The 22,666-nt window shown below is 43.2% G+C and overlaps 1 protein-coding gene across 4 annotated transcripts in view; it reads left to right on the top strand.

Annotated features, from left to right (window-relative positions):
* LOC122935669 (beta-galactoside alpha-2,6-sialyltransferase 1-like) overlaps positions 1–22,666 on the top strand; it is a 418,780-nt gene that overhangs the window by 231,248 nt on the left and 164,866 nt on the right. For all 4 annotated transcript variants that reach the window (XM_044291488.1, XM_044291489.1, XM_044291490.1 and 1 more), the window contains one exon: positions 11,179–11,276. In XM_044291488.1, the coding sequence (XP_044147423.1) occupies positions 11,179–11,276 (98 nt within the window). The remainder of the gene's footprint in view (positions 1–11,178; positions 11,277–22,666) is intronic.

Genomic DNA, 22,666 nt, shown 5'->3' with positions numbered 1-22,666 from the left:
GCCAGGCTGCCCAGGGGTAAGGACAAGCTGTCCTCTGTGGGAGGCGTATCGTCATCGTCCTGCCTTTCCCCCCAGCCACGCACCAGTGATGGACCCGAGCTGCGTTGGGTGCCACCCCGCTGTGACCATGCTTCATCCTCATCCTCCTCCACCTCCTCCTCATCCTCGTCCTCCTCGTGCTCCAGTAGTGGGCCCTGGCTGGCCACATTTGTACCTGGCCTCTGCTGTTGCAAAAAACCTCCCTCTGAGTCACTTCGAAGAGACTGGCCTGAAAGTGCTAAAAATGACCCCTCTTCCTCATCCTCCTCCTCCTCCTCCTGGGCCACCTCCTGTTCCATCATCGCCCTAAGTGTTTTCTCAAGGAGACATAGAAGTGGTATTGTAACGCTGATAACGGTGTCATCGCCACTGGCCATGTTGGTGGAGTACTCGAAACAGCGCAACAGGGCACACAGGTCTCGCATGGAGGCCCAGTCATTGGTGGTGAAGTGGTGCTGTTCTGTAGTGCGACTGACCCGTGCGTGCTGCAGCTGAAACTCCACTATGGCCTGCTGCTGCTCGCACAGTCTGTCCAGCATGTGCAAGGTGGAGTTCCACCTGGTGGGCACGTCGCATATGAGGCGGTGAGCGGGAAGGCCGAAGTTACGCTGTAGCGCAGACAGGCGAGCAGCGGCAGGATGTGAACGCCGGAAGCGCGAACAGACGGCCCGCACTTTATGCAGCAGCTCTGACATGTCGGGGTAGTTGTGAATGAACTTCTGCACCACCAAATTCAGCACATGCGCCAAGCAAGGGATGTGCGTCAAATTGGCTAGTCCCAGAGCTGCAACGAGATTTCGCCCATTATCACACACCACCAGGCCGGGCTTGAGGCTCACCGGCAGCAACCACTCGTCGGTCTGTTGTTCTATACCCCGCCACAACTCCTGTGCGGTGTGGGGCCTGTCCCCCAAACATATGAGTTTCAGAATGGCCTGCTGACGTTTACCCCGGGCTGTGCTGAAGTTGGTGGTGAAGGTGTGTGGCTGACTGGATGAGCAGGTGGAAGAAGAGGAGGAGGAAGCCGAGAAGGAGGAGGTGGCAACAGGAGGCAAAGAATGTTGCCCTGCGATCCTTGGCGGCGGAAGGACGTGCGCCAAACAGCTCTCCGCCTGGGGCCCAGCTGCCACTACATTTACCCAGTGTGCAGTTAGGGAGATATAGCGTCCCTGGCCGTGCTTACTGGTCCACGTATCTGTGGTTAGGTGGACCTTGCTACAGATGGCGTTGCGCAGTGCACACTTGATTTTATCGGATACTTGGTTGTGCAGGGAAGGCACGGCTCTCTTGGAGAAGTAGTGCCGGCTGGGAACAACATACTGTGGGACAGCAAGCGACATGAGCTGTTTGAAGCTGTCTGTGTCCACCAGCCTAAATGACAGCATTTCATAGGCCAGTAGTTTAGAAATGCTGGCATTCAGGGCCAGGGATCGAGGGTGGCTAGGTGGGAATTTACGCTTTCTATCAAATGTTTGTGAGATGGAGAGCTGAACGCTGGCGTGTGACATGGTTGAGACGCTTGGTGACGGAGGTGGTGGTGGTGGTGTTGGTGGTACATCCCCTGTTTGCTGGGCGGCAGGTGCCAACGTTCCTCCAGAGGCGGAGGAAGAGGCCGAGGCGGCAGCAGCAGAATAGGCCGAGGCGGCAGCAGCAGAAGAGGTAGCAGGGGGAGCCTGAGTGACTTCCTTGGTTTTAAGGTGTTTACTCCACTGCAGTTCATGCTTTGCATGCAGGTGCCTGGTCATGCAGGTTGTGCTCAGGTTCAGAACGTTAATGCCTCGCTTCAGGCTCTGATGGCACAGCGTGCAAACCACTCGGGTCTTGTCGTCAGCACATTGTTTGAAGAAGTGCCATGCCAGGGAACTCCTTGAAGCTGCCTTTGGGGTGCTCGGTCCCAGATGGCGGCGGTCAGTAGCAGGCGGAGTCTCTTGGCGGCGGGTGTTCTGCTTTTGCCCACTGCTCCCTCTTTTGCTACGCTGTTGGCTCGGTCTCACCACTGCCTCTTCCTCCGAACTGTGAAAGTCAGTGGCACGACCTTCATTCCATGTGGGGTCTAGGACCTCATCGTCCCCTGCATCGTCTTCCACCCAGTCTTGATCCCTGACCTCCTGTTCAGTCTGCACACTGCAGAAAGACGCAGCAGTTGGCACCTGTGTTTCGTCATCATCAGAGACATGCTGAGGTGGTATTCCCATGTCCTCATCATCAGGAAACATAAGTGGTTGTGCGTCAGTGCATTCTATGTCTTTCACCGCTGGGGAAGGGCTAGGTGGATGCCCTTGGGAAACCCTGCCAGCGGAGTCTTCAAACAGCATAAGAGACTGCTGCATAACTTGAGGCTGAGACAGTTTCCCTGGTATGCATGGGGGTGATGTGACAGACTGATGGGGTTGGTTTTCAGGCGCCATCTGTGCGCTTTCTGCAGAAGACTGGGTGGGAGATAATGTGAACGTGCTGGATCCACTGTCGGCCACCCAATTGACTAATGCCTGTACCTGCTCAGGCCTTACCATCCTTAGAACGGCATTGGGCCCCACCATATATCGCTGTAAATTCTGGCGGCTACTGGGACCTGAGGTAGTTGGTACACTAGGACGTGTGGATGTGGCAGAACGGCCACGTCCTCTCCCAGCACCAGAGGGTCCACTAACACCACCACGACCATGTCCACGTCCGCGTCCCTTACTAGATGTTTTTCTCATTGTTATGGTTCACCACAACAACAAATATATTATTTGGCCCAATGTATTGTATTCAAATTCAGCGGGATATAAATTTGAGGCCTAGTATTTAGGCGCTGGGTGACCGGTATGGATTTAGTGACAGAATTAGACTTGGAAATGCACAGAAGCGTGTGTGTGAAGTTATTCTGAATGACCCAATGTGCACCTTCAATATTATATACCCTTTTAGGGATAGATTTCAAATAGCTCTGATATAGCAGAAACCACTAAATTATGAAATTGCTAAATTGGGAATTGTACTTCAACCCAGAACAAAAAATGTGCTTTGACGGACACTAAATATCTTGCCCAGCAACAACAGTACAGCGGTAACGAGAGATTTAGAGGGATTTAAATTTGAGGCCTAGTATTTAGGCGCTGGGTGACAGGTATGGGTTTAGTGACAGAATTAGACTTGGAAATACACAGTAGCGGGTGTGTGTGAAGTTATTCTGAATGACCCAATGTGCACCTTCAATATTATATACCCTTTTTGGGATAGATTTCAAATAGCTCTGATATAGCAGGAACCACTAAATTATGAAATTGCTAAATTGGGAATTGTACTTCAACCCAGAACAAAAAATGTGCTTTGACGGACACTAAATATCTTGCCCAGCAACAACAGTACAGCGGTAACGAGAGATTTAGCGGGATATAAATTTGAGGCCTAGTATTTAGGCGCTGGGTCACCGGTATGGATTTAGTGACAGAATTAGACTTGGAAATGCACAGAAGCGTGTGTGTGAAGTTATTCTGAATGACCCTATGTGCACCTTCAATATTATATACCCTTTTAGGGATAGATTTCAAATAGCTCTGATATAGCAGAAACCACTAAATTATGAAATTGCTAAATTGGGAATTGTACTTCAACCCAGAACAAAAAATGTGCTTTGACGGACACTAAATATCTTGCCCAGCAACAACAGTACAGCGGTAACGAGAGATTTAGAGGGATTTAAATTTGAGGCCTAGTATTTAGGCGCTGGGTGACAGGTATGGGTTTAGTGACAGAATTAGACTTGGAAATACACAGTAGCGGGTGTGTGTGAAGTTATTCTGAATGACCCAATGTGCACCTTCAATATTATATACCCTTTTAGGGATAGATTCCAAATAGCTCTGATATAGCAGGAACCACTAAATTATGAAATTGCTAAATTGGGAATTGTACTTCAACCCAGAACAAAAAATGTGCTTTGACGGACACTAAATATCTTGCCCAGCAACAACAGTACAGCGGTAACGAGAGATTTAGAGGGATTTAAATTTGAGGCCTAGTATTTAGGCGCTGGGTGACAGGTATGGGTTTAGTGACAGAATTAGACTTGGAAATACACAGTAGCGGGTGTGTGTGAAGTTATTCTGAATGACCCAATGTGCACCTTCAATATTATATACCCTTTTAGGGATAGATTCCAAATAGCTCTGATATAGCAGGAACCACTAAATTATGAAATTGCTAAATTGGGAATTGTACTTCAACCCAGAACAAAAAATGTGCTTTGACGGACACTAAATATCTTGCCCAGCAACAACAGTACAGCGGTAACGAGAGATTTAGAGGGATTTAAATTTGAGGCCTAGTATTTAGGCGCTGGGTGACAGGTATGGGTTTAGTGACAGAATTAGACTTGGAAATACACAGTAGCGGGTGTGTGTGAAGTTATTCTGAATGACCCAATGTGCACCTTCAATATTATATACCCTTTTTGGGATAGATTTCAAATAGCTCTGATATAGCAGGAACCACTAAATTATGAAATTGCTAAATTGGGAATTGTATTTCAACCCAGAACAAGAAATGTGCTTGAACGGACACTAAATAACTCGCCCAGCTACAGCACTAGGGACAGATTTAGCTGGATATAAATTTGAGGCCTAGTATTTAGGCGCTGGGTGACCGGTATGGATTTAGTGACAGAATTAGACTGGGATATGGCCAAAAAATAAACAGACTATTGCTGGTTAAATGCACTTGGTGTGACAGCTTCACCCTGATGTAGGCTTTAGCCAAAAAACAACCACACCATTGAGGGTTAAATGCACTTGGTGACAGGCGCAGCTTGCCCCTGATTTTGTATATGGCCAAAAAATGAACAGACTATTGCTGGTTAAATGCACTTGGTGTGACAGCTTCACCCTGATGTAGGCTTTAGCCAAAAAACAACCACACCATTGAGGGTTAAATGCACTTGGTGACAGGCGCAGCTTGCCCCTGATTTTGTATATGGCCAAAAAATGAACAGACTATTGCTGGTTAAATGCACTTGGTGTCACAGCTTCACCCTGATGTAGGCTTTAGCCAAAAAACAACCACACCATTGAGGGTTAAATGCACTTGGTGACAGGCGCAGCTTGCCCCTGATTTTGTATATGGCCAAAAAATGAACAGACTATTGCTGGTTAAATGCACTTGGTGTGACAGCTTCACCCTGATGTAGGCTTTAGCCAAAAAACAACCACACCATTGAGGGTTAAATGCACTTGGTCGCAGCTTGTGCTGGCGCACCACAAGACACAAAATGGCCGCCGATCACCCCAGAAAAATGAGACTGACAAACGGTCTGTGCAGCCTAAAAACAGTGAGCAATTGAGGATCAGCAGCTCAATGATCCACAGCTGCAGATCGATCAGTTAATCAAGTCCTTTGGAGGAGTTAATCTGCCTAATCTCGCCCTACTGTCGCAGCCGCAACCTCTCCCTACGCTAATCAGAGCAGAGTGACGGGCGGCGCTATGTGACTCCAGCTTAAATAGAGGCTGGGTCACATGGTGCTCTGGCCAATCACAGCCATGCCAATAGTAGGCATGGCTGTGATGGCCTCTTGGGGCAAGTAGTATGACGCTTGTTGATTGGCTGCTTTGCAGCCTTTCAAAAAGCGCCAAGAAAGCGTCACAAAAGCGCCAAGAAAGCGACGAACACCGAACCCGAACCCGGACTTTTACGAAAATGTCCGGGTTCGGGTCCGTGTCACGGACACCCCAAAATTCGGTACGAACCCGAACTATACAGTTCGAGTTCGCTCATCCCTAGTTACCAGTCAATGAACACATACAAAGTCAAATTCCAGGGCACCATCAACCAGCAACACAATCCACACGAACTTCTCTTCCAGCTTAAACAAAGGGTGAACATGACAACACTGAAGAGTTCTGACCTACCTGACAGTGCAAGTTCCTGGAGTCAATATCTGCCTGACAAGGACATTCATGAAGTAGTGGGGAAACTAAGACAATGTGCTGTAGTATCTTCTGCTGGATCTCTAATAGGTTCAGGACTTGGACAAGAGATAGGTGAGTAGGACAGTCCTTTAAAGGGAATCTGTCACCAGTGACCTCCCTAGAGTTCCCACAGACACATAAACACTGTTTTCCTTTTGTCAATCCAAGGCTCCGTTGCTGAGTTTTGATACTAGTTTTATGGTGTCCTGACTAAGGGCAACATAAACTAGTGACAAATCCCCTTAGCAAAATGCTGGGTCACTTTCTATAATTGAACCAGCTATTTTGCTAAAATCTTGTGCTAAACAGCTCCAGCGCATGCCAATGAGTCCCCATATTCATAAGCTTCTGGCTTTCCCTGCCCACCTGCTTCTGAAAAAAACCTGTCAATCAGACAGGGGGCGGGCAGAGCCGTGAGCTCATGAATACAGGGACTCATTGGCATAAGCTGGAGCTGTTAGAACCTAGCAGCATAAAACAAGTGACAGATTCCCTTTAATATGCAATTTGTAGAACCCACGCTCCACTTCTTTTTATGGCCAGCTTCTCTCTGGCTGATTTACCACTGCCTAGCCCTGTCATTCAAAGTAGCCAGTGAGATGAATGTCACAGAAATACTGGTCACAGAAATGAGAATAGAGCAATAGTGACGTTCTTGTGGCACCAAAGGCCTAATTTGCATGTTTCCCAAGTGGTACCTTGGAACCAAACCCAGGAAATGTTTTTTTACAGTACAAATTAATTTTCGAAGGTATTGCGCGAAGTCTTGCGAGACTTCGCAAAGCAATAACTTCAGCTCATAGGAGCCAATACTTTTTAATACTGTACAGAGCTCCTGCTCCGTACAGTATTAGAACTAAGTCTTATGTGAATCGACTCCGGATAATTCATCTGAAATCGATTTGCTCATCCCTAAGCCTCTCCAATTTTTGGGGAAGAAAATAAGTCATAAATATGGGTCAATGACTGTAGCTAGAGGATTGTTTTTAAGGCCTCGTTCACATCACCGTTTCTCCTTTCCGTTCTCCGGCTCCATTGAGGAGCAGGAGAACGGAAATGACGAATTCTGCAGATAACTGAGATCTAACTTAGCCTAACAGAGCCTAAAAACCCCACAGACTATAATGGGGACCATCCGGTTTACGCTCAGAACATGATTTTTGAGTGGAGACGAAAGTCCTGCATGATGTGAACGAGGCCTAAGTTACAACATCTGTAAATTTCAATTCTAAAAGTAAAATTTGGATACAATTACATACAACTAGATGCCCTTCCTCCCCAGGCACCTGAAATAAAAGATGCCAATACATATACTTTATGAGTGCTTAGAATTTAGAAATGTGTATGTATTCTACAGTCATGTGAAAAAATTAGGACACCCTTTGAAAGCATGTGGTTTTTTGTAACATTTTTAATAAAAGGTTATTTCATCTCCGTTTCAACAATACAGAGAGATTAAAGTAATCCAACTAAACAAAGAAAACTGAAGAAAAGTCTTTTCAAGATCTTCTGTAAATGTCATTCTACAAAAATGCCTATTCTAACTGAGGAAAAAGATAGGACACCCTCACATGTATTCCCTCTTAAATTGGCTCAGATCTCACACAGGTATATCACACCAGGTGCACATAATTAGTAGATCGTTACTCTGCATGTTGAATGAGGCTTGCCCTATTTAAACCTCAGACATTTAGTTTGGTGTGCTCCTGACTGTTGAAGTGAGAGTGAGCACCATGGTGAGAGCAAAAGAGCTGTCAGAGGACTTCAGAAAAAAGATTGTAGCAGCCTATGAGTCTGGGAAGGGATTTAAAAAGATCTCAAAAGATTTTGAAATCAGCCATTCCACTGTCCGGAAGATAGTCTACAAGTGGAGGGCTTTCAAAACAACTGCCAACATGCCCAGGACTGGTCGCCCCAGCAAGTTCACCCCAAGAGCAGACCGCAAGATGCTAAAAGAGGTCTCCAAAAACCCTAAAGTGTCATCTCGAGAACTACAGAAGGCTCTGGCTACTGTTGATGTAGAAGTACATGCCTCTACAATCAGAAAGAGACTGTACAAGTTTAACTTGCATGGGAGGTGTGCAAGGAGGAAACCTTTGCTTTCCAAGAGAAACATCGAGGCCAGACTGACATTTGCCAGAGATAAAGTTGACAAAGACCAGGACTTCTGGAATAATGTTCTTTGGACAGATGAGTCCAAAATTGAATTATTTGGACACAACAGCAGAGGACATGTTTGGCGTAAACCAAACACAGCATTCCAAGAAAAGAACCTCATACCAACTGTGAAGCATGGAGGTGGAAGTGTCATGGTTTGGGGCTGCTTTGCTGCAGCAGGACCTGGTCAGCTCACCATCATAGAATCCACGATGAATTCTACTGTGTATCAGAAGGTGCTTGAAGAACATGTGAGACCATCAGTTAGAAAATTAAAGCTGAAGCGGAACTGGACCATGCAACATGACAATGACCCAAAACATACTAGTAAATCAACCAAAGATTGGCTGAAAAAGAAGAAATGGAGAGTCCTGGAATGGCCAAGTCAAAGTCCAGATTTGAATCCCATTGAGATGCTGTGGGGTGACTTGAAAAGGGCTGTACGTGCAAGAAACCCCTCAAACATCTCACAGCTGAAAAAGTTCTGCATTGAGGAGTGGGGTAAAATTTCCTCAGACCGATGTCGAAGACTGGTAGATGGCTACAAGAACCGTCTCACTGCAGTTATTTCAGCCAAAGGAGGTAACACTCGCTATTAGGGGCAAGGGTGTCCTATCTTTTTCCTCAGTTAGAATAGGCATTTTTGTAGAATGACATTTACAGAAGATCTTGAAAAGACTTTTCTTCAGTTTTCTTTGTTTAGTTGGATTACTTTAATCTCTCTGTATTGTTGAAACGGAGATGAAATAACCTTTTATTAAAAATGTTACAAAAAACCACATGCTTTCAAAGGGTGTCCTAATTTTTTCACATGACTGTAAGATCAGGTTGTGCAGTACCAGATATAGAACCCTGAAGATTGTAGGCATAAAATGAACCCTGGGGTCAGCACTCTAGTGTTCTCATGCATGAAAAGGTGCATTTATTCTGCACAATTGTTCAGGCAATTATCGGGAATAAAAGTTATTACAAACGCTCGTCCCAATAAGCGGCCTTTATAAGGGTACTTTCACACTAGCGTTTTTCTTTTCCGGTATTGAGTTCCATCACAGAGGCTCAATACCGGAAAAAACTGATCAGTTTTATCCCAATGCATTCTAAATGGAGATGATTCCGTTCAGTAAGCATCAGGATGCATCAGTTCAGTCCTTCTTACGTTTTTTGGCCGGAGAAAAAATGGTGCATTTTTCTCTCCGGCCAAAAATCCTGAACACTTGCCAGGATGCCGGATCCGGCATTAATTTCCATTGAAATGTATTAGATCCGGCATTAAAAATGTTGCATTGACGGATCCGTTCTTCTGGTACACGCATGAGGAGACCTTTAAATCTGTGAAAAAAATAAATGCCAGATCCGTTTTTCCAGATGAGACAGATCCGGTATTTCAATGCACTTGTCAGACGGATCCACATCCGGATCCATCTGACAAATACCATCAGTTTGCGTCCGGAATGCCGGAACTGCCTGCCGGAATCCTCTGACGCAATTGTGAAAGTACCCCAAGGCTACTTTCACATCTGCATTTTTAATTCAGGTTTTGAGATCCGGCATTGCGAATGGGGACAAAACTGATCAGGATGCATCAGTGCAGTTCAGTTGTGTTTTGGGGCTGGACACAAAATTGCTGCAAGCAGCGTTTTTGTGTCCAGTTTGCAAAACTGAACAAACCTGATCAGGCATGAATATCAATGTAAGGGTACTTTCACATTCGCGTTAAACTTTTCCAGTATTGAGTTCCATCCTAGTTTTATCCTAATGCATTCTGAATGGAGAGCAATCCGTTCAGTATGCATTAGGATGTCTCAAGTTCAGTCACTGTACGGTTTTTGGATGGAGAAAATAGCGCAGCATGCTGCAGAATTTTCTCCGTCCAAAATTCGGGAACACTTGCATTGAAATGTATTAATACCGGATCCGGACCCAAGTGTTCCGGAAAAATGGATCCGGTTTTGACCTTTAAAAATGTGAAAAAGATAAATACCGGATCCGTTTTTCCGGATGACAACCGGAGAGACGGATCCGGTATAGCAATGCATTTGTGAGACGGATCAGCATCCGGATCTGTCTACAAATGGTATCAGTTTGCATACAGATTGCTGGAACCGGCAGGCAGTTCCGGCGACGGAACTGCCTGCCGGAATCCAACAGCGCAAGTGTGAAAGAACCCTAAGTCAATGGTGCCTGATTATTATTTTTTTTCTTTACAGAAAAAGACTGATCCGGCGCCCATTGATTTACAATGATTTTCATGTCTGATCAGGTTTGTTCAGTTTTCAGTTTAATTCAGGTTCTGAGATTCTCTGCCGTATCTCAAAACCTGAATTGAAAACACATATGTGAATGTTCTACTGATCACCTGATAAACGAGTTGAATGGGTGAAATGAGAGAGGTGGAGATTGCTGCATGTAAATGCATGTCTTTACCTCCACTAAGAAGGTAGTTATCAGGAAGGAATAGTCTCTTCCCGATAATTGCCTGCTCAGTTGGACAATGTAAATCCAGCTTAAAAGGGTTGTCCTGCCATTTATATTGATGACCTATCCTCAGGATAGGTAATCAATACCTGATCTACTTATGCGGGTCCGACATCCGGCACTCCTGCCGGTCAGCTGTCTGAAGAGGAGGCGGCGCTCCGTGCGAGCGCTACTTCCTGTTCATTACACTGCCGATTGTTTCGGAAGCAAGTGCAATTACAAGTGCTCACTCCATTCACTTGAATGGAACAAGTACATGTAATGACACTATGCCGCCACTACAAGGGAGACAACGCACAGTGTAATGAAGAGGAAGCAGGGCTCGCAGCTTGATCGAAGTGGGTGGCGAGTGTCAGGCCTCTGTTGATCACATACTGATGACCTATCCTGAGGATAGGTCATCAATATAAAACACCAGCCCAACCCCTTTATTTTCTAAATGTAGACAATGCTACCATTTCCATTAATAGGAAACTAACATAAACCAGGAGCCCACGAGCTAATAAAGAATAAAATGAATTGTAAATTTACCACAGGGTGTGTTTTTGCATTTACAGACTCCCATGATGCTGTTCTTAGGTTTAATGCTGCACCTACAAAAGAATTTGAGATTGACGTGGGCTCGAAAACGACATTTCGTCTGATAAATTCACAGGTAAATGTAAAGATGGTTGATAAGGACAGAGCTCCCTAACAACCTACATTCATACATTGTATACTAAATAATACTATGCCTCGGCAAAGTCGTCAGCAGACAGAACTGCATTCACAGGCTCTACCATGAGTTCATTAAAATTAAGGCTCTAATAATCTATGTCTTTGTTAGCAGTTTTTCTTCAGGCAGGTTTATGCTGGTTATATGAGGAGGCATCAGACCTCCAACCCGTGAATATTTCCCTGTACAACGAATATCCAATTTGCTCTGATCAGGAGATAAATATCAGCCCAGACTTAACTTAGGTTGTTAAATATCTGAAATCTTTATTTCCAGCACATACTTATAGGGCTTTTTGGGGGTGGGAGCATATTGTCTGGCAAGATCCAATTGAAACAATCCTGGTATTCTTAGGAGGCCTTGGGGAACATGTTTGGCAAGATACAGTTGAAACTTTGTTAAACAATACTGGTATCTGCTATATACAATACATAAAAAGGGTTATTTTACATATTGAACAGGTTTAGTCTACATGCTAATAAGTTAAATGACTTGTCATAGTTTGCTGCAATTGTATGTGAGGTGTGATGTTAACCCTTTCATGACCAAGGGTCATTGATGCCCCAATGTCCAGGTCAAAATTTACAAATCTGACATGCGTCACTTTATGTGGTAATAGCTTTGGAACACTTTTACTTATCCACGCCATTCTGAGATTGTTTTCTCGTGACACATTGTACTTCATGACAGTCATAAATTTGAGTCAATATATATCACCTTTATTTATGAAAAAATCCCATATTTACCAAAAAAAAATTAAAATTAGCAATTTTCTAAACTTCAATTTCTCTGCTTCGAAATACAGAAAGTGATACCTCATAAAATATTTATTACATAACATTCCCCATATGTCTACTTTATGTTGGCATCATTTTGGAAATGTTATTTTATTTTTTTAGGACATTACAAGGCTTAGAAGTTTAGAAGCAATTCTTAAAATTTTTAAGAAAATTTCCAAAACCCACTTTTTAAGGACTAGTTCAGGTCTGAAGTCACTTTGTGGGGCTTACATAGTGTATACCCCATAAATGACCCAATTATGGAAACTACACCCCTCAAGTTACTTAAAACCAATTTTACAAACGCTATTAACCCTTTAGGTGTTCCACAAGAATTAAAGGAAAATGGAGATGAAATTTCTAGATTTCACTTTTTTAGCAGATTTTCTATTTTATTAATTTTTTTTCTTTAACACATTAAGCGTTAACAGCCAAACAAAACTCAATATTTATTACTCTGATTCTGCGGTTTACAGAAACACCCCACATGTGGTCGTAAACTGCTGTATGGGCACACGGCAGGGCGCAGAAGGAAAGGAATGCCATACGGTTTTTGGAAGGCAGATTTTGCTGGATTGGTTTTCTGAACGCCATATGTTTTTTATTTTTCTACCGATCGTCTTGTGCAGGGGCTCATTTTTTGCAGAAAGAGTTGAGGTTTTTATTGGTACCATTTTTGGGTACATAGGATTTTTTGATCATTCATTATTACACTTTATGGGACAAGGTGGGCAAAAATTGGCTGTTTTGGAACAGTTTTTTTTTTTTTTTTAACAGCGTTCATCTGAGGGGTTAGGTCATGTGACAGTTTTATAGAGCAGATTGTTACGGACGTGGCAATACGCAATATGTATACCTTTTCTTATTTATTTAAGTTTTACACAATAATAGCATTTCTGAAACCAAAAAAATGATGTTTTAGTGTCTCCATAGTCTGAGAGCCATAGCTTTTTATTTTTTAGGCGATTGTCTTAAATATGGGCTAATTTTTTGCGGGATTAGGTAACGGTTTGATTGGTACTATTTTGGGGTATATACGCCTTTTTGATCGCTTGGTGTTGCACTTTTTGTGATGTAAGGTGACAAAAATGGCTTATTTTTTTACACCGTTTTTATTTTTGATGGTGTTTATTGGACGGTGTTGATGATGTGATATATTTATAGAGATGGTCGTTACGGACGCGGTGACACCTAATATGTGTGTTTTTTTTTTTGTTTTGTTTTTTTATAGGAAAAGGAAATTTTTTTTTTACATTTTTATTTATTTATTTTTACTTTTATTATTTTCACATTTTTTTTTTTTTTTTTTTTATCAGTTCCCTCTTGGATCTTGAAGATCCAGTGGGGCTGATGGTTGTACTATACTTTGCAATGCTCTTGCATTGCAAAGTATAATACAATCAGATGCCTGTAGGTGGCAGCACTGGACGCCTATACCATGGCAACCGGACGCCTTTGCAAAGGGTCCGGTTGCCATGGCAACCATCGGGCGCTGCGATCGCAGCAGCCCTGATGGTTGAGAGAGAGGGAGCCCTCTCCCTCTATTAACCCTATGGATGCCGCTACTGCGGCATCTATGGGGTTACAGCAGTGTCAGCATAGAGCTGACACACGCTGCTGATGGCGGCGGCTCAGGAATGCATCGGGGGCAGGGGACGGGGCATCGCTGGAAACTGGGGAGAGGAGAGGGGGGCAGCATTTCATTATTTACAGGAAGGGGCGGACCGCATCAGGAGGAAGTAGCAGGAGAAGATGATGGACAAGAAGGGGGCGCAGGTCGGGGCAGGAGGGGGCGGACCGCATCGGGGGGGGGGGGGGGGCAGGACAAGAACGGGGCACAGATCGGGGGCTTCAAGGGGGCACGGGGGCTTCAGGACACATTACCGATTTCAGGCTCTGATCTGCAGACCGCACAGACTAACCAATCGGATCGATTGCCGGCAAGGGGCCACTCTGATTGGTCCCTTGCCGGCATTACTGCACTGTATGCTGTCCGTGACAGCATACAGGGCAGGGGCAGAAGCTTTAATCCTTGGATTAAAGAGCTGCCAGAACGTATATATACGTGGTAGCTGCACAGGGTATGTGCAGCTATCACGTATATATACAGATTGCAGTCGTGAAGGGGTTAAATAGCCTTTTGTTAAGGGAGGCTGCTATTGTTTGCAGCAACTGGCAAAGGGTGTGAGATGTGCTAATTCGGGGTACTGTATTCCACAAGAGATGAGGCTTGTATAATCTATGTCTAATCTGTGATGTATCAAAAGTAAGATTATGAAAAATCCCTTTCAATCCAACCATTGATCCCAAATTTTATATATATAAAAACGAGATCACTGTATGTTTTCCTCCATCTAAGGCCTTGTGTGTGTGTATATATATATATATATATATATATATATATATATTTATATGTGTGTGTGTGACACATGAAGACACAAAAGACTATGAAGGAGATAAAAAAAACTTTCTGAGTAATTTGGCGCACAGTAGGAAAAAATCTCCTGCATAGTGAAAAGAGAGAGAAGAAAGAAAAGCAAGAAAAAACAGAAAACATCAGACATGCAAGCTCTACACATAGATAGGATGTTCGGGTTAGACCTTTTTAATGGGCTAACCCCGCCCTCCATGGCATATGGCCGCCCAATAATATTACAGAAGGTCTTTTAAAACAGGGTCGACCAAGAAAGGTGATATAGCATTCATATGGCCACCAGTCCCACCAACCAAAGTTTCATGTTGGGGCGCCCATGGTTCAGTGAGACCGGCATCAGTGTGCTATACCCCACCGTTGCTGATGAGGACCCTCTGGTAGCTTTTACTAAGAACATTGCTCTCAGAGTCCGCAGCCATTAGATCCCCCTCAAACCAACGGTGGCGGCTTTCACATGGGGAGTAGGGGCCAGAGTGCTGATCTATAGAATTTCTCTTGCAACGTCGTGACCCGACCACGCTCCTTTATAACCGTAATTCAGTCAGACCCTAGACAGGGAGACATATACAAAATAAACCTACATAACATTTCTAAGCTAAAAAGAAAGTCCACTATAGTCATCATATGCGTAATAAAAATTTTAACGACAGTTAGTTCCCTCCTTTCTGTAATATGTCCCATGTGTTCTTTGAATCTCTTGCTGAATCTTCGGTTTCCTTAGCTTGCCCTTGTTGATTGTGGTGCTCCATGGGTGTCATTGCCTCCATGACGATGTCCATCCTTCAGTATGGTTTGATCCAATTGGAACCTCAAGCTGGTTCTGGTAACTTGGGCACAGGGCTCAAAGGTGGGGCTTCCTTCAATCGGGATGCGCGAATCCAAGCAGGGGAGTCGTCTATCAGCGCTGCAGTTCTGGTCACGGCCTGGACTGTCACAGGGGGTCCAGAGGACGGGTCCAGCGACTTCAACTTATGGAGGACCTTCACTGGGACTCTGTCTCCAGGCTTGAATGGGTGGGTTGGTGCACCTGTTGGCAAAGGAAACAAGAGCGAAATATCATCATAATCACTGTTTAGTTTATCAATCAGTTTTGCCACATATTCCTATTGTATCTGCTGCAAGTCTCTAGGCATCAGAATTAATGGACTTATTGTCCATGGGGTTGGGAAGGGTCTCCCCATCCAAATACTACTATCCAAATACTACTCCTCCCTTTAACCATAGACCGTTAGCGTCTTTGGTCAACCCTTGAATCTCCCAATAAGCCATGTCTGCTGATGTTGCAAATGTTTGGAGCTGGGACAACATTATGTTATTTTTAGCGGTACTAGTGGGGAATTTATAAAAACTTTGGTCGTGCAATTTTGGGTGACACGGGAAGCTGCTTTTGCATGTGCTACTGGCTTGCCTGTCGCTGTAGTGAACCCTCTATGCTGCCATATTACCCCAAAATCATGACACACCGAAAATGCGAATCTAGAGTCTGTGTACACACTTACTCGCTTGCCAGCCATAATTTTGCAAGCTCTAGCAAGTGCGATTAACTCGACAGCTTGTGCTGATGCGACAGCGGCTGGCATGGCCTTAAGAACTCTATCGGGCAACTGTACAACTGCATAACCAGCATGAAATGTGTGATCATCTCGTTGGGTACAGGAGCCATCTACAAAAAAAAAATCTTCTGCATCAGGAAAAGGAACACTTTGTAGGGTGGGACAGGGGCTGGTAGCTATGTGAATTCGTTCTGCACATTTATGTTGTTCTGAAATACCATCTTGTGGGCCCTTTAGCCCTAGGAGAGAGTTCAAAAACAGCATTGGTGCAGTTGTTTGTGCGCAATAATAGACCTGGAGCCCTGGGGTGGTGGTAAGGATAACATCATATCCTGCCAACCTTTGGGCAATCATGTGTTGTGTGGACAGATTTTTTTTAAAGATGTAGAACAGAGTGTGATGTGTGCAGTGTGGTATTGTGTCCCAGTGTGATCGAGCTTGTCAATTCTACAGCCATTGCACATGCTGCCAAGGTCCTGAGACATGGTGGCATGCCCTGCACAGTGACTGGGAGTAGTTTGGATATATATGGTCTTGAGCTAACATCGCAGCTATGGTTTTGCAATTTTCACGTGCATACAGGTGAAATGGTACATTGTATTGTGGAATGCCCAATCCAGGGGCTGAAACAAGATACATTTTGAACATCTCAAAAGCATCTATAATTTAAGACAGTGGATTGTAATGGCTTCATTACAATTTGATTCCCCATTATTATAAAAGGGAATGATTCAGCTGCTATGGGAGGGGTATCTGCTAGTTCAAAACCCTTAATCTTTGCTGCCCTTGGATATATTGTTCTACTGGGCTGTGCAGACTTTAAAATAGGTTGATTAGCATGCTAAGAGAAAACCTGTACCTCAGGTTCTGTAAAGCCGGATTCTGTTGTTAATTTAGTTACTACAGGGTACAATGGCACATATGGGGATGGGCAGGAGTTGGAGTCCACAATGAGGATTTTACTTTGCTGTCTTGTATTTGAACTGCACAAATCAGTCCAAATAGGCCCTTGATCATGGCCATATGAAAGTCTGAAAAAGACCCTTCTTTTGGGAACGGGTCAGTACATTTCATTCCTTCTGTCCATTTACACATATTATCAACCCAAGGATCAGTATAAAATGAACCTAAACACCTCTGGACAAACATTTTTGGACTTTCCCCCAATTCATTCTTAGGAGACAGTTTTACCATAGAGTGATTTGCAGCAGAATTAGGAACATGATTTTCAGTTCTAAATTTAAAATTCGGTTTCTTTTTGGGATCTTTCTTACCATAAGAATTGCCCATTTTTACTTAGCTAAAAATATACAGCGAGATCAGCTGAATTTGAAGGTTTATCTAAGGATGATTATGTTTGTGTTTAGTGCGAGATACTTACTGACAAACCTTATGCTTATCAGTTTATGTGTTTTTTTTTTTTAATCCTATTTCTTCTAATTCAGGTTCATAACTACTCCTGAATTGATGGCAGATTTTAAACTATTCTGGGTGGTATTACCTCTAATACAAGCTCATATTACTCCTGAATTTATGGCAGATTTTAAGCTATTTATGGCCAATTTTATACCTTCAATTTCAGCATGAACTCGCATACAATCTATACACAATCTATACAGTAATATTCAATCTTATATATATACAGGTCCTTCTAAAAAAATTAGCATATTGTGATAAAGTTCATTATTTTCTGTAATGTACTGATAAACATTAGACTTTCATATATTTTAGATTCATTACACACCAACTGAAGTAATTCAAGCCTTTTATTGTTTTAATATTGATGATTTTGGCATATAGCTCATGAAAACCCCAAATTCCTATCTAAAAAAATTAGCATATCATGAAAAGGTTCTCTAAATGAGCTATTAACTTAATCATCTGAATCAACTAATTAACTCTAAACACCTGCAAAAGATTCCTGAGGCTTTTAAAAACTTGCAGCCTGGTTCATTACTCAAAACCGCAATCATGGGTAAGACTGCCGACCTGACTGCTGTCCAGAAGGCCATCATTGACACCCTCAAGCAAGAGGGTAAGACACAGAAAGAAATTTCTGAACGAATAGGCTGTTCCCAGAGTGCTGTATCAAGGCACCTCAGTGGGAAGTCTGTGGGAAGGAAAAAGTGTGGCAGAAAACGCTGCACAATGAGAAGAGGTGACCGGACCCTGAGGAAGATTGTGGAGAAGGACCGATTCCAGACCTTGGGGGACTTGCGGAAGCAGTGGACTGAGTCTGGAGTAGAAACATCCAGAGCCACTGTGTACAGGCGTGTGCAGGAAATGGGCTTCAGGTGCCGCATTCCCCAGGTCAAGCCACTTTTGAACCAGAAACAGCGGCAGAAGCGCCTGACCTGGGCTACAGAGAAGCAGCACTGGACTGTTGCTCAGTGGTCCAAAGTACTTTTTTCGGATGAAAGCAAATTTTGCATGTCATTCAGAAATCAAGGTGCCAGAGTCTGGAGGAAGACTGGGAAGAGGGAAATGCCAAAATGCCTGAAGTCCAGTGTCAAGTACCCACAGTCAGTGATGGTCTGGGGTGCCATGTCAGCTGCTGGGGTTGGTCCACTGTGTTTTATCAAGGGCAGGGTCAATGCAGCTAGCTATCAGGAGATTTTGGAGCCCTTCATGCTTCCATCTGCTGAAAAGCTTTATGGAGATGAAGATTTCATTTTTCAGCACGACCTGGCACCTGCTCACAGTGTCAAAACCACTGGTAAATGGTTTACTGACCATGGTTTTACTGTGCTCAATTGGCCTGCCAACTCTCCTGACCTGAACCCCATAGAGAATCTGTGGGATATTGGGAAGAGAAAGTTGAGAGACGCAAGACCCAACACTCTGGATGAGCTTAAGGCCGCTATCGAAGCATCCTGGGCCTCCATAACACCTCAGCAGTGCCACAGGCTGATTGCCTCCATGCCACGCCGCATTGAAGCAGTCATTTCTGCAAAAGGATTCCCGACCAAGTATTGAGTGCATAACTGAACATAATTATTTGAAGGTTGACTTTTTTTGTATTAAAAACACTTTTCTTTTATTGGTCGGATGAAATATGCTAATTTTTTTAGATAGGAAATTTGGGTTTTCATGAGCTGTATGCCAAAATCATCAATATTAAAACAATAAAAGGCTTGAACTACTTCAGTTGGTGTGTAATGAATCTAAAATATATGAAAGTCTAATGTTTATCAGTACATTACAGAAAATAATGAACTTTATCACAATATGCTATTTTTTTGAGAATGACCTGTATATAACGACTAAAAATGCTTAAGCAACTATACAGCTATATACAGTTTTAGCAAAGGATATTCGTTACACAGAATACTGTTTTTCAGATTAGGGGACTCCAGACCCCTTTTTTTTCCTTCAGGAATATCAGATTCCTGCGGGACTTCAGATCCCTCTTTTTATTTAGGAAAATCTGATTTCTTAGGGAGACGCTTATAAGAAGCGCTTACCGGGTTCAAATAATCCACTCTTATAGTATAGGGTAGTAATAATATATATAAAAAAATATAGAATCACTTACCCGATACTGTTTTTTGGTGGATCCCACCTTCTGACACCAAACTGTTAGCGGTTTTTTTTTCAGGCAGGTTTATGCTGATTATATGATGAGGCATCAGACCTCCAACCCGTGAATATTTCCCTGTACAACGAATATCCGATTTGCTCTGATCAGGAGATAAATATCAGCCCAGACTTAACTTAGGTTGTTAAATATCTGAAATCTTTATTTCCAGCACATACTTATAGGGCTTTTTGGGGGTGGGAGCATATTGTCGGGCAAGATCCAATTGAAACAATCCTGGTATTCTTAGGAGGCCTTGGGGATCATGTTTGGCAAGATACAGCTGAAACTTTGTTAAAAAATACTGGTATCTGCTATATACAATACATAAAAAGAGTTATTTTACATATTGAACAGGTTTACTCTACATGCTAATAAGTTGAATGACTAGTCACAGTTTGCTGTAATTGTATGTGAGGTGTGATGTTAAATAGCCTTTTGTTAAGGGAGGCTGCTAATGTGTCCAGCAACTGGCAAAGGGTGTGAGATGTGCTAATTCGGGGTACTGTATTCCACAAGAGATGAGGCTTGTATAATCTATGTCTAATCTGTTATGTATCAAAAGTAAGAGTATGAAAAATCCCTTTCAGTCTTCTGTTGTCACCCTGCAGCCGGCACTCAGTAGTGTAACTAGAGCTGACTGGGCCCCACAGCAAATTCATCAACTGGGTCCCTTCTGAGTTCAAGCCCAGTGGCAACTGCTTCCCCTAATTCCACTGTAGCAATGCCCCTACAGGCACCCTAGCACACAAATAGACCCAAAGCCCACCCATAGACACAAATGCTTCACCTGCTCACACTGCTAACTATAACACAATTTTAGTGTGAAATATAGAGATAACCAAATAGATTCTAACACAAATCAAATTTGTTATGAATTTGAAGTTTTTGGGATTCATCCCACAGAAGTCAATCAAAATGTAGTCTGCCTGTCAAGATCAGTGTGGGAGAAAAACTCCATACTAAACAAAGGAGGGAAGGGGAACAGTAACTGGGCCTGGAAACTAGGGAAGGAACAGGTAACCTCCTAAACAACCCTAATTTGGACCCTAACTACCTATCAATATGAATTGACCTTGAAGGTAGGAATATTCATATGCAGTATACCTAGGCCCTAATATGCCTATAAGGCCCTGGAATGAGGTTAGGACCAGAGACAATCCATTCCTCCCCAGATGGATGAATGGAAGTCTCTGTCTCAGGCCCAGATACAACAGGGAATATAACAAACACAAAACAATAAGAAAAGAAAAGACTTATCTGAAAGTAGAAAACTGACAACTTCAGAAGCACCACATAAAACCGACTAGCTAGTTTTAAGGCAGGAAGAAAATCTATAAACTGCACCTCCAAGAGTGAGAAGCATCTACTTATGGGAAATGTAAATTGCCAACAAGCAACACCTGAAGCAAGTGGTGTGGCATTCACCAAAACACAGACACAAAAAGATTCACAGTGAACTTGTCAATTTAACCCATGAGTTGCCAGTCTCTCCGATCTCCTGGTACCTGCCACAGGAACGTCCATGACACTGCCTTTTTACATATGGGAATACAGGGAAAGTAAGAAGATGAAGAAGAATCACATGACTCCATCCCAGCAGGTTTGCCCATAATGTCTTGCAGTCAGCCTCAGCCAATCATGACGGTATAGCTATGATGGCAGTGGATATGTCATTGGCACTATGTAAGATCCCAGCCAGTATCTGCCATGTCTTTTGGGTTTGTACCCCGGACAGCAGGTCTGTTAGAAAAAGGAAATATTTTAAAAACACAGCATACAGCTAGTTTAGGGTCAGAGAGGCCATTTCACAGTAAAGAGACAGGATTTTCATTATGTGAAACTTATTCAAGCTGCCTCTGGGAGACTGATTTTGTCAGACTGCTTGTACTAGTAGGCAGTGTTTAAACGATCACTGTACTTTTGACACAACTTTACATAAATCAATAGAACTAGCAACTAGAAAAACAAGAAACGTTGTAATATGTTTTATCAGTAAGAAATGCTGTTTACCTCCATCCACTCCTTGCTGATTGCTTTTCACTTTGAAAAATGCTATTAATTCCATCTTGAGATGGGAGCAGCTCCACAGGAGGATCATATTACACATGTCAATGCAAGTCTTTGGAGGGGGAGGGGGGGAGTGAGCAGCAGCATGATTGAGATGGGACTCAAAGAGACACTAAAGAAGCTGAACAGCTACATAGGGAATTTATATCTTAATGCTAAAGTTACAACCATAATAGGTCAGCACCTCACTATAATATCCTCCATGATAACTGGGGCAAATCTTTTAGTGAATAAGAGAAAGTTATGAAGCAGATTCTCATTTAATTTTTCTGTGCAGTGGATGGCAACTAGTCTCCAATCACCATGTCTGCGAGAAATGCAAACTAGATATTCCCCATGCACAGTTAAAATGCCAGATACAAGTGATATAATGGCCATAAATTATTATATTCTTCATGTACACACACTGCACTACTAATTAATGCAAAATTTGCAGAAAGGTTAGGTACGCTTTAAAGCTACAGTATACTGCTCAATTTATTATTAATGTGAATGAGCCCAATCTTCATTACATAATTCACAGTCTGCTGTCTCTCATGTTTCATACTGTTCTGCTGCTGATCCGGTGCACTGGCGGTGGCAGGGCAGCTGGAGATGTCCGCTTCCATTGCTTCACGCGCCGCTAATAGTTTAGCTCCATCTAATGTAGTTTATCTGATTCTCTGCACTAAATGTACTGTTGGAGGCCTCTACGTTGGAGAAACAGGACAGAGACTCAATGCAAGGATGAGGTCTCACAGCCACACAATTAAAGAGAAGAAGTTACACTTTCCTGTGGCTAAGCATTTCTGTAGCCCAGGACACAATGTAGAACACATGAAAGTTCTCATATTAAAAGGTAACTTCAAATCCCAAAAAGCTAGAAGAATTTGGGAATACAAATTTATAACACTGCTTGACACTTTGAATACTGGACT

This window comes from Bufo gargarizans, chromosome 4 (assembly GCF_014858855.1).
Source record: "Bufo gargarizans isolate SCDJY-AF-19 chromosome 4, ASM1485885v1, whole genome shotgun sequence".
In the NCBI taxonomy this organism is placed as follows: domain Eukaryota; kingdom Metazoa; phylum Chordata; class Amphibia; order Anura; family Bufonidae; genus Bufo; species Bufo gargarizans.
This window is presented reverse-complemented; position numbering and strand designations above follow the sequence as displayed.